General features: G+C 37.5%; 1 protein-coding gene across 2 annotated transcripts in view; it reads left to right on the top strand.

Moving 5' to 3' along the window:
* Positions 1-13545, top strand: part of IGSF11 (immunoglobulin superfamily member 11) — a 133479-nt gene that overhangs the window by 100562 nt on the left and 19372 nt on the right. The window contains exons 2-4 of one of the 2 annotated variants that reach the window (XM_039221162.1): positions 6209-6372; positions 7777-7984; positions 10688-10843. In XM_039221162.1, coding sequence (XP_039077093.1) covers positions 6209-6372; positions 7777-7984; positions 10688-10843 — 528 coding nt within the window. The remainder of the gene's footprint in view (positions 1-6208; positions 6373-7776; positions 7985-10687; positions 10844-13545) is intronic. The other variant, XM_039221164.1, reaches the window with a different exon arrangement.

Raw genomic sequence — 13545 nt, 5'->3', positions numbered from 1 at the left:
GATGCTTTGCTGACTATATTCCCAGGGGGAAGTGTTCTGGCAGTTGGGCTGATCCTGAAACATGAGTGCATTCTCCCCAGACAGAACTGAATACTCTGTTGAAATCTCAGTAGGATTGCTCGGGCCAGTCCTCCTCCTGAACTCCAGCTCTGGTGGGTGTGCAGGCGACATTTCATGTTCTTGGAGTGTGCAGATCACTGTGAAGTGTCCTTTGTCTATCCCTTGGCTGCTATGTAGTGTGGATGATCCCTCTTCAGACTTCTAAGGATTCTTTGCTGCCGGTTTCTTTTCCTCTAACGTGTAATTCTTGGTCTGAGAAAAATGTGCATTTTTTTTTTTGGTTTTAAATCTTGAGAAACAGGGGCCTAAAGAAAGAGTATAGACAACTGTTATTTATGATTTCAGCTCCTCAGAGGAAACAGGGCCATGTGCTTTATGTCTTTCTTATTTAATTGCTTAGAGTCATTCAGAATTCATGAGTTGACTTAATTTTTCTTGGGTGAAAGTACTAAGAAAAGATTCAAGCCTGCAAAATGCTGCCAAAACAGCTCTTAAATTATACATTTCTCATGTAAATATTGCAAATTGGAAGGTATTTTAAATGAATTTTTAATCTAATAGTTAGCATTAAAGTTTAAATTCCTGCCTAGAATTTCAAACATGGGAATACATTCTAAAAGGAAATAGGGTTTTTAGTTGTTTTTTTAATAAAATAGAAAAAAATCATTTAAAATGTGGAAAAATACCCATTTCCCTCCTTATTCTTACTCTTTCTAAGAAATTTTCAGTAGTACTCAATTTAGTCCATGTGTTAAATAGGAATTTTGAGGCCGTTCCAGTGTAACTTTGTCATTCCGATCTCTTTATATTTATTCAAGATCCAGTTCTTCTTTTCCTACATGAAAACATAAGCAGATTACACAATTTTTCTGATCACTCTGAGTTTAGAAATAAAGCAAAACAAGAAAAATCTCAATTTATATGCAGAAATATATGCGTAGTTTCTAGAATGCTGGTGGTCCATCCCCTAGGAAGTCAGAGGTCTACCCCCAGCTTCCTTCTAGTGAAGTTTCTTCAGACAGCCTGCTAGGACAGCATCTAAAATGACCCTGCACCAGCTCTTTTTGTGTTCATCTCTGATTCACTGGAAACTCTCAGATGTCCTTGGCCCTGACACATCCCAGGAATGTAGGCCCTGTTGTTGAGTAGGATTGGGGTGGGACTTAAGTGCACCAGGCTCTAACAAGGAAGCTTCCTTAGAGTCTCTTCACAGATGTTCACTTCTGATCCATTTATTCTTTGTGTACTTGTAAAAGTTAGGTAGCCTGTTTTCAGCCATTTTCTTTGTGTAAGTCCTTTAAGATAGTTTGTCTTAAAACATGCTTTGGTATCTGATATCTTAATATGTGATATTTTACGGTCTTGGATGACTTTCTGTTCCATAGAGAATTCTGGTAGCTAGAGAGCATAACAGCCTTTTTATGTTAAATGTTCCAATCTATAAGAGACTGTGAGTAGAAGAGATATATTTACAAATAAATTGAGTTTCTGTCGCTCAGTATCAGTTTTATTGCTAAGGAAGTATCTCTTCACTCTCATCTTAATATAAGCGATAACATCATTTGTTTTCTCAGATGTGATCTGTGGAAGAGTTTGGTATAGTAGAAAACATACCGTATTTAAAGTCGGAAGACACAGGTCCTAATCTTAAGACCTTTGGCAAGTTTCTCTTTGGACCCTACTGTGGTCTCTTACATGGAAACTGAAGGAAATAAGTTAGATCAATTCAGTAACATGTGTTTGCTGAGTTCTTAATTATGTGCTTAAAGTAATGGAGTTCTCAGTGGACCTTCAAGTATACTGGTGAAGATATGGTAAGGAATGAAATGAAATGAGTATGAATACTAATGAAAGTATGATGACAAGTTTGGATAGTGTTTGGAATGAGAGGAACATTGCTTTATGAGATCCTGACTTAGACTGGCGTTGGGGGTGGGGGGGTCAAGAAAGGCTCTTTTGTGAAAAGTAACACATGAGCTGATAAGAAGGATGAGTAGGAGGTTACTAAGTAAAGGATTGGGTGTGGATGAAATGAATGTGTATGTGTGTGTGTGTGCACTTGTGTGTATGCATGTATGTGTGTACATGCACATATGTTTGTAAATAGTGCTAACCGTGGGCTTGGCATATGGTCCGTGTTGTATATAGTATATGTTAATAGCAATAGTCGTAGTGGTGGCTGTCATCAACAGCTGTCAGCATCTGTTACTACCCTTATTATCATACCCTTTTGATGAGGATGTGATAGAGCATTTAGCCCTGTTTTACAGAGGAAGCAACTGAATCAGAGATGAAATGATTTACGTGGGGCCACACAGCTAAGCAGATGAAAGTGCCAGATTTCAAACTAGATCTCTGCACCTTCAAAGTCAGACTTTTCTTATCTCAAATATTTCTTCAATAGCCATGTCCATACTTGAGATTTCAGAGTTAATCTTCTGTAACATGTGAAGTAGATGAAGTCAGTCTTCCATAGCTTCCACCAGCCCAGCGGCTTGCTCTCTGCCAGCAGACCTACTCCCGTCCCCTAAGCTCCCATCCTGTCCTATGGGTTTACTCTTCCTTTACTTAACTCCTAACCTATTTTGGTAGTTTTTTCCATCAACACCTTTCTCTTTTATTCTTAGTTTATGTTGGCCATTTTTTTCTTTTTAAAATTTGTGTGAAAGATTGTGTGAGTTCAACTTGAAATTCGTGAATTAAAAGTGGAAGGTACACATTATTCTGTATAGTTTAAAGGGGCCACATTTGGTTTATCTATACAATGGAATACTACACAGCAACGAGAAAGAATGAAATCTGGCCATTTGTAGTAACGTGGATGGAACTCAAGGGTGTTATGCTAAGTGAAATAAGTCAGGCAGAGAAGGACAGATACTATATGTTTTCACTTATAAGTGGAACAGGAGAAACTTAACAGAGGACCATGGGAGAGGAGAAGGGGAAGAAATAGTTGGGGAGAGGGAGGGAGGCAGGCAAACCATGAGAGACTCTTGAATACTGAGAACAAACTAAGGGCTGATGGGGGAATCTTGAATACTGAGAACAAACTAAGGGCTGATGGGGGAAGGGGAGAAGGGAAGGCGGGTGATGGGCATGGAGGAGGGCACTTGTTAGGATGAGCACTGGGTGTTATGGAAACCAACTTGACAATAAACTATGAAAGAAAAAAATATTAGATTTGCCACTGATATATGGTTGTTTCATGAATTTTAAAAAGTATATAAAAAATAAATAAAGGGGCCACATTCCCTTCACTTCTTGGAGTATTACCTGGAGAAGGAAGGAATGCAGGTTTTGTTGCTAGTTTGAATTCTACACTTATTCTTAAAACCATGTAACAAATATATTCCCCTAGCCCACTTCTACCTGAGAAGGTAGCTTAATCCCCTGTTCATTGATGTTCCATGATCAACCTCCCCTGTCAACCTCTTAACACTTGAGGTTCTTTCAGTTTTCCTTTTTAAAACTGAGACTTTCCATAATATTATTTTACTTAGGGCCTTTTCCTGATGTTATCAACTGCTTTGTATCCTATCACAGATGGCTTATTTTTTGAAACATTTTATCCTGCAAATGTAACTCCTGAGAACATCACCAGACTATATGTGAAGAACATGGAGTTCTATAGAAAAGGTGTTATGTAGATTTATTTTGTTAAACTAATTGTAATCATAACAAAATGTTATTGTGCTACTTTTTTGGAGAATTGAGAGAATATCACTTCAAAGTAAAACAGTTTGAAATACTGCCATGGTCTTAATGTATTTTTCGTGATTAGAATAGCTTCTCTGTTGGACCTCCCTAGACTATTTTAATCTCCTCTTAGCCCCATACTGTTCTATAGTTCCAGGGGCACAGACATTCTTTTTTTTTTTTTTTAATATTTTTATTTATTTCTAGGAGAGAGAGAGACAGCGTGAGCAGGGGAGGGTAGAGAGAGAGGGAGATTCAGACTCTGAAACAGGCTCCAGGCTCTGAGCTGGCAGTCAGCACAGAGCCCGACGCGGGGCTCGAACCCACGAACCGCGAGATCATGACCTAAGCGAAAGTCGGACGCTTAACCGACTAAGCCACCCAGGCGACAGACATTCTTTTTAGAAGAGATAACAGTTTATTTTCACCTCCCAGGATTTGACTCTGGTAGATTACTATTTTCTTTGTTGAATTTTAACAGTTGTTATTGAGGTATAATATATATTCCACAAAATTCACACATTTAACATATAAAATTCAGTTATTTTTAAAAAAATTATAGAGTTGTACAACCATCATAACAATCCAGTTTTGGAAGTTTTCCATCATCCTAGAAAGTTCCATATAACCTATGGGTCATACAGTGTGTAGTCTTTTGTATATGGCTTTTTCCACTTAGCAAAATGTTTTTGAGAAGCTCATCCATGTTATGTCAGTATCTTGTGGTTTTTTTTTATTCCTGAGTAGTATTTCATTGTGTGGATATACCACATTTTATCCACCAACCAGTTGATAGGATATTTGGGGATGTGATATTAGTGATATTAGTAATTAGTACCAATTAGTAATTGGTAATGCTACCGTGAACATACATGGTCTTTGTGTGACATATATTTTCACTTTACTTGGGTAGATTCCTAGGGTGGAAGTGCTGGGTTGTATAATAAGCTTATGGTAAACATTTTAAGAAACTGAAACTATTTTCCTCAGTGGCTGTATTATGTTATAGTCCCACCAGCAGTGGACGAGGATTCTAGTTTCTCTACATTTTTGTAAGCACTTGGTTTTGTCTTGATGATAGCCATTCCAGTGGCTGTGTAATGGTATCTTATTGGGATTTTAATATGCAGTTTCCAGATGAGTAATAATGTTGAGCATCTTTCCATGTGCTTATTACTTTTTGAAATAAATGTTTATTAAAGTATTTTATGGTTTTTAAAATTTAGTTGTCTTTTCATTATTGAGTTGTAATAGTTCCATATATATTCTGTTATTGGATTCCTTTATCAGATATGCGAATTAGATTTTTTTCCCTTGGCTTTTTATTTTCATAACTAAATCTTTTGAAGTAGAGGTTTTAAAAATTTTAACAAAATCCAAGTTTGTAATTGTCATCTTTTATGATTTATGGTACTGGTGACATATCTAACACCTCTTTGACTAACCCACAGTCACAAAGATTTTCTCCTATGTTTATTTCTAGAAGTTTTAGCTAGTTGTTATGTTTAGATCTGTGATGCTTTTTGAGTTGATTTTTGTGTATTCTGTGAGGTAAGGGTCTGAGTTAATTTTTTGCATATTAATGTCTAATTGTTCCAACACCATTTACTGAAAAGACTCCCCACCCCCCCCCCCCCATTTAATTGTCTTACACCTTTGGTGAAAGCATTTTACTATAAATATAAAGTTTATTTCAGAACTCTAAATCCTGTGCCATTTATCTGGTGGTCTGTCCTTATGCTAGTACCACAGTGTCTTGATTACTATACCTCTGTAGCAACTTTTGAAATCACATAGTGCGAATTCTCCAAATTTGTTCTTACTTTTCAATAATATTTTGGCTATTCTAGTTCTTTGCGTTTCCATGTGTGCTGGAATTAGTTAGGCTACAAAAAGCCTATGGGGATTTAAACTGGGATTGCTCTGAATCTATAGGTCAGTTTAGGGAGAATGGACTCTTCTAATCCATTAACATTGCATATTTCTCCATTTTTTGTTCTTATTTGATTTCCTTCATCAGCATCTTATAGATATTAGTGTTTAGATCTTGCACATATTTTGTTAGATTAATATGTAAGCATTTAATTTTAAGTATGCTCCTATTGAGGCCCTTTAAAACGTCAGTTTATTTCGTATCCCTCCTCACCATTGCAAATTTTGTTCGAACCTTATCAGTCAGCTTCTCCCACTTCTTTGAATCTGGCCAAATATCTGATAGTGTCTTACAAAATAAAGTAAGTAGCTGGAATCTTTTCATTTGTGGTTTCTAAGAGATAAAGGGATGAACTGTTTTTATTATTTCAAGTCCGTGACTGGTCAGAAGTTGTTTCATAAGACTATTATGTCAGTGTGTTTGCATTACTGATAATGAAAACACACAAGCGTTTTCCTGAAGAGGTTTGGTCTGTCAGGAAAGGGCAGGCATCTAACCTTCCTGTTCTTCCCTCTGCAGGTGTTGCTGCTTCCCTGGAAGTGTCTGAGAGCCCTGGGAGTATCCAAGTAGCCCGGGGCCAGACGGCAGTCCTGCCCTGTACCTTCACTACCAGCGCGGCCCTCATTAACCTCAATGTCATTTGGATGGTCATTCCTCTCTCCAATGCTAACCAACCTGAGCAGGTAGTTATTTTCCACTCCCTGCTCCCTCTCAAATACTAATCTTTTCAGAAGAGGTGGGTAAGAAAGCATCCCGAGTGATATTTGATTTCTAGGATAAGATGGCATGTTCAGTGTGCCTTTACTGTTTTAAATCCTATTCCTGTGGTAGTAGTCAACTATCAGAAGAGATTATCTTCTTTTTAAGAGATGTTTTTTTTTTTAACTAACAGATGTCGGAGAATCCTTCTGAGATTTTTATGTAAGAACCTGGAATTTTATCAAAAGGTGTTGCTGATAGGAAATACCAAGACAGAAAAAGTAAAGTGTACTTTGACAGGAAGGGACTAACAGTAACACAGGTGGATGAGAGTATGTTTTAGAGATAGTGTTAATGTTAAGGAAGTAACATTAGATAGTAGTACTTGATTTATTTGTTTAATTTCATAGGTGTTTTAAAATAAATACAGCCAGGAATACTAGCCAGTTTCAAAGAGACTCAAATTAAGGTACACAAAAATAGAAGCTACTACCTAATAAACTGTGTCAATTACAGGTAAAAGACCCATAATTTGTATTACCCATTGTTGAAAATAATGCTCAGAAAGTTAATGAATTGTAACCACAATTACATATTTATTCTCAAACATAATTTATTTCTGTTATGAAGCTTTTCTGCTTCAGTAAACTTATAACTACCTAAAAATACTTGATAAGCTAAATTTTCTGATATGAATTCAAATATCTATACTTAGAAGCTTCTTTTGTTTCTTCAAACCATGGAATTTTTATAATTAATTAGACTGAGCCTCTGAGGTCATTTTGTTCAACCTTATCATTTTCAAAGGCCAAGAAAGACCTGAATGTTGTTACCCAAATATTTACAGACAGAACTGAAATAGAAGCAAGTTTCTCATTCTTAGCATACGAGGCTTTTGCGGCAGCATTCTGAGTCCTCTCCCCTGAATAGTTAACTTTGACAATGCAAATTGACATAAGAATAGCAATCATGGATCTGCATCTCTTCTTCCCTCTTATGACTCATTTATATTCAGGCTGTAACTATGATCTGTTATCTTGTGACCCGGTAAGCATGAGAATGGCAGTGCTAATTTTTTAAACTTTTTATTTTGGAATGAATTATTTGAATAAAAACATTTATGAGCTAATAGTAAGATTGCACTAAAAACATCTTCTATATTCTGATGAGTTAGACAAGGATATGGTGTTACTCTAATTTGATTCTTTAAGAATTTAGAATCCCAAATACACCTATGCACTGGTGCTGTGTAAAGAGTTGGTGACAACTCTAAGATGAGAAAGTTTCCCAATGTTTAGTGCAGTCTACAATCTACTAGATAATGTTATGTATTATGTGCCTAGAAGGGAATGTAGTGACCAATTTATTCATTTTACTTTCTTTTCCAGGTCATTCTGTACCAGGGTGGACAGATGTTCGATGGTGCCCCCCGGTTCCATGGTAGGGTAGGATTTACAGGCACTATGCCGGCCACCAACGTCTCTATCTTCATTAATAACACTCAGCTGTCAGATACAGGCACCTACCAGTGTTTGGTCAACAACCTTCCAGACAGAGGGGGCAGAAATATTGGGGTCACCGGTCTCACAGTTTTAGGTGAGTGACAGGATGTTCCAGGCATCTTGCTTGGCTTTCCTTATGCTGTGACTGTACTCGAGCATATTTACTTCGGAGCATCCTTCTACACTCACAGTCTGCTAGCATCCTTACCCTGACTCCTCTCCTCTCTGCCCTGTCTGGACTCCATGTCTCTGTGCCTTTTACACATGGTCTTCCCATCCCTTTCACCGCTTTTGGTGGCGCCTCAAAGCTTCTTAAATGATTTGTTCTGAAGGTGGAGAAAGGTGGTAAAAAACACCATCACAAATGGCCTCTCACTTTTCTTCAGTGATTACAAGATAGGACTTATTGTTGAAAGCAAGTTAAATCAAGAATCATTTATTTTTTGTACAAAGCATAAGTTTCAGGACATGTGAGAAAAAATGACTACTGCATTTCTACATAAACTGAGTAGGCTCCCCGCAGTTCTCAGCTTACACCTTATGTCCTGGCATAATCTCAGTAATACATCCTTTTACTCTCAAAAACATCCTTATTTGAATGATAAATCATATAATCAATTTCATCATAATACCGAGACTGTGTTAGGGCCTTTTTCAAGGTGGCATAGACAATGTCTTGTCTTAAACTGGTACTTTTCCCATCATACAGTATTCTTAGACTACCTCATACTAAATTAAGTCCATTCTAAACATGTTTTATTTCTCACTTCTGCTGCCTCCTAAATGCAGTTAAGTTCAGTTCATTCTGAGAGACCTGGGAGGTACTTGGAGAAGGCTGACACTCTTGATTATCCTTCATCCTGTTTACATCTCAGAATCTCTTCCCTTCTTCCTTGACAAATTCTTGCCCTTCCTTTTCCCTTCTGTTGTTGAAGTACTTGAGGATAACGGTGTTGGGGCTTTTTGCCATTTTCCTTCTTCGAGTGAAAATGTGCTACAGGCTTGATGCCTTGTTTTCCCAGTCTTCAAATAACATAAGAAAACTAAGGACCGGTTTGGAGATTTCTATCTTAGAAATACTGTAGTGTATTCAAAATTGTGTAATTTTTAATTATGCAGAGATTTTTATTAAATACAGAGATTTAAAAATACTCGAGTACTGAACGTAGAGTACTAATGGAGTTTCAGTGTTTTTCTGATGTTTATACCTATAAGTTTAGGTGACTGTCTTCCCACATTATCTAAGTTAATTTTTTCAATTTTTAAAAGAAGAAAAAAAGCCTTTAATTTATCTTGTAGTTAACACTACCTTCAAAGAATTATTTTGGGCTTCCTTTGTAGTGTGGTATTAGCAATGTCAAAGGTAGTAATTGAGGGGATTGGCTTACCCCATCACAGCAGGTAGGATTCTCTGAGGTTTATTTTTTACTTTTCCTACCTTCTACTAGCTTTTATGATTCTGTCTTTCCCCACTCCTTCCCTTCCTGGTTTCTCTGTCTACTGCACTTACCTTTTATGCATTTGTTCATTCCTTTTTGAAAGGTTGAACACATTTATCAAAAAGTCATCAGCATTACAAGTACACCATCATTGGATTTAAACTTCACTTCCTACATTCCCCAACATGAGACTCGAAGCCATGGGCTTAGTTTATATTTTTATTTGCTTGCATTCTTACTAAAAAGTACTACCTTCTTCCTGTAGTACTCTTCTTAAATAATTTTTTATCTTGTATGTGTTGTGTCCTTATTTGTCTTAATGCTTATAAAATGCCCATTGCATTCTGATCAAGTAGTAGACACACTTGTACCTGACTCTAACTTCCCCCATCATGAAGCAGAATTTAGCATAAAGTAGGTCTGTCTGGTTTTTGTTTGTAAAGTAACGAAGAATCTCCTAAAGGTCGGCTTATCCAGAGAGTAGCTGGCAGGGCCAATGGTTGTTCTTCCTTGAAATATCTTTTCTGAAAGTGGCTTCTTTCAGTAATGAAAAAATTTAATTGTGGTAAAAAACACATGACATAAAACTTACCATTTGAGCCAGTGTGTAAGTGTCCTGTTCTGTAAGGTAAGTACATTCACGCTGCGGTGCAGCCACCCTCCAGAACCCTTTTTATCTTGCGGAACTAAAACTCTGTGCTCATTAACCAACATTTCCTTCTCCTCTCAGCCACTGGTAACCACTTTTCTGTTTTGTATGAACTTAACTACTCAAGGTGCCTCATACAAGTGAAATTATTCATTATTTGTCTTTTTATGACTGGCTTATTTCACTTAGCATAACGTTCTCAAGGCTCATCCATGCTATAGCATGTGTCAGAATTCCCTTCCTTTTCAAGGCTGAGTACTATTCCCTAATTTCTATGTACCACATTTTGTTTATCCACTCATCCATCCATTGACACCCGAGCCGTTTCCATCCTTCAGCTCTCGTGAATAATGCTGCTGTGAACATGGGTGTGCTCACTCATGTTTGTAAAGGCAGTCTGTGTGCCTGAAGGATCTTCAGCTTTCTTCTTTAGAGGAAGGAATGCAAAACGAAGAGCAGAAGATTCCTTCAGAGCATAATGAAAGGGTGTAGCCCCTCTTCCGTGTTTGCATCCTGCCAGCTGAAGTTGTGGGCCCTGCACCCGCGTAGTACCTGACTAGCCACTGGAGGCACTCACGAGGGAGTCTTCTGGTGTGTGTTCTATAAACGTTGTTATCTGAGGTTCCAGTGCACTGAATGTTGATGTCTCCTCCATCAGCAGCTGGCTCATAGTAAGTATGTACTCTGTTGCTTACTCTTCCTGTTATAGTTCCCCCTTCTGCCCCACACTGCCAAATCCAAGGATCCCAGGATATAGGCAGCGATGTCATCCTGCTCTGTAGCTCAGAGGAAGGCATCCCTCGGCCGACTTACCTTTGGGAGAAGTTAGACAATACCCTCAAACTACCTCCAACAGCCACTCAGGGTATGTACGGTGTTGCTTTACCCATTTCATTAGTTACCATGCAAAATTCAAATTCTAAGACTCGATGAAATAATTAACTTTCATAGATGTTGAAAAATAACACGCTGTATTTATAACTGCTGAAAAAGCTATCTGGATCATTTTGCGTTTTCAACTTGAAAGAGAATAAAACATTTCCTTTCTCATATGCTGCCATTATATATCTCATCCAGTGGTAACTGTCTATGGAAATTCTGTTCCATTACAATGAAGATTTAAAATAGCTAAATGGTAACTTCTTTATAGTGTTAACTATAAGATGATCCTTGAAGTTTATAACTGAGAATTCACTTTCTTCTTGAGGCACAACTGCCCATTTTAGTATGAGAAACATCAGCATGATCATGAGAGGGTCAGTCATCCCGTTTTCAGCCTCAAGTTTAATTAGAGGAAGAAGTTGGGAAAGGGAACAGGAAACGGCCTCAGATCATGGGAGAACCAAGAGTTGATCACACCAGACAGGTAAAGATGCAGGAAGCAAGAGTACATTCAATGATTTTCTACATGTAAATCCAGCTCCATTTAAATTTGATAATAAAGGGGGCGCTTGGGTGGGTCAGTCAGTTTAGTGTCCAACTTTGGCTCAGGTCATGATCTCACGGTTCATGGGTTCAAGCCCCGCGTCGGGCTCTGTGCTGACAGCTAGCTCAGAGCCTGGAGCCTGCTTCAGATTCTGTATCTCCCTCTCTCTCTGACCCTTCCCTGCTCACGCTGTCTCTCTCTTTCTCTCTCAGATATAAATAAAAAACATTAAAAAAAATTTTTCTAAAAAAAGAAAATTTATCAGCCTTGAATGTTGCATCATCTGTAACACAGTATTTTTTCTTGTATACTGGGGGCTTGTAGCCTGTATACTCTTGTAGCATTCTCAGGGCAAGTACACAAATCTTACTTTAAAGAGTTGACAGTTAACGAAGAGGCCCCAGTCAACCTGAATTATACCTGAAATATGCCACCATTGATAGTATATGGCTGTCATGGAGACGGAAAGTCCTAAGTTGTATGGTAAAGTTAGGCATAGTAAAGCACCAGGGCCACCAGTCCTTTAAACGCCTATAAGAATCCTGACAGAAATATTAATGGACTTTCCTATTATCTTTTAATTTACCTAGCCCAAAATTAATTATGTAAAAAAATTTCTCAGTGATAGGGCATAATAACTTTTGAGTTACTCTAATGATTACTGCAAAATCATTGTTCCCTGTGGACTGCTGAATTGCTAAATGTTTCAGCCACACTGTGGGCTAAATAGCTTTGCTGGTGGACTAATGTGTTAATCTCACTATTTACATGTAACTGGCACATTTAATCTAGCTCTTGTGTTGAAATCCTGAAACCCATATTTAAATTCCAGATTTTCCAGTAACTATTTCAGTGACAGTTTACCTCTGTGGGCCTGTGGTGCCATTTTTCTTGTTTGTTCTAAATAAAGGGATTAAAAAAATCATTTCCAAGATTCTCTGTAACAGCATGAAAATTCTATGATTTATATTTAAAACATTTTTGTGAAATATTGAGTTAAGTTTGGAATTAGAAATGAATGCTTAAAAGTGGTTGCTTATACGTAAGTTGAGAAATACCTATAGAAAGAGACTTCCACATCTCTTTGCCTTTGAATAAATGTGTATTAATCAATATTTTGGGGTCTTCTGTGTAACTTAAATATTTTTTAGTACTTTATGAAAGTGATCTTGAATGGTAAAGATGAAAATGTTTGTCTTTTGTAATTCGAACTCAGGATTCATTATCAGAATTAGTTTGAATAACTTCGTTTATCATAATAATGCACACTAAATACGTCAGATTTTTTATTTAAATTTGCCTCTTGGTACTATAAACCTCAAAATAGCACATAATCCCCAAATAACTTAGATTTTTAAAAACTTTTACATTTATTTATTTATTTTATTATTTTTTTTACAAATAGTTTATTGTCAAGTTGGTTTCCATATAACACCCAGTGCTCATCCCCACAAATGCCCCCCCTCCATGCCCGCCTCCCCCCCTACCATCCATCAGTCCTCAATTTTTGTCAGCATTCAAGAGTCTCTCATGGTTTGCCCCTCTCCCTCTCCCCCACCATTTCCCCCCTTCTTCTCCCCCATGGTCCTCCGTTAAGTTCCTCCTAATCCTCCTACACATGCAATCATATGGTATTTGTCTTTCTCTGCCTGGCTTATTTACATTTATATATTTTTGAGAGAGAGCATGAGCAAGAGAGGGGCAGAGAGAAAAGGGAACAGAGGACCTGAAGTGGGCTCTGCACTGGCAGCCCAATATCAAACTCAGAACTCAGACTCATGAACTGTGAGATCCTGACCTGTGCCAAAGTTGGATGCTTTTCTGACCGAGACACCCAGCCACCAAATAACTTAGATTTTAAAAATACTTTCTTAATATGTTTGCAGTTGCTTAATATAAACTCAAGATGTATTCTCTGAGAAAAGAATATTTGACACAAGGGAGGGTACCTCAGAGGTCAGATTAGTGACAGGGGCATAATATTTGGTGATTAGAATTTTCCTACGTAGGGGCTAGTTTGAAAGAGCTCCTTATGGTCACAGCTGGGACAGTTTGAACATTAAAATAAATATATAACCCATTGAATGAAATGAAATGTATTTAAGACGTATGAAGTACTTAGTTTGGTCTGTGTTTCTTTT

Source organism: Hyaena hyaena, unplaced genomic scaffold, assembly GCF_003009895.1.
Source record: "Hyaena hyaena isolate Hyena2069 unplaced genomic scaffold, ASM300989v1 scaffold_961, whole genome shotgun sequence".
Classification (NCBI taxonomy): Eukaryota; Metazoa; Chordata; class Mammalia; order Carnivora; family Hyaenidae; genus Hyaena; species Hyaena hyaena.
The sequence above is the reverse complement of the archived record's forward strand: the minus strand, read 5'-3'. Positions and strand labels throughout refer to the sequence as shown.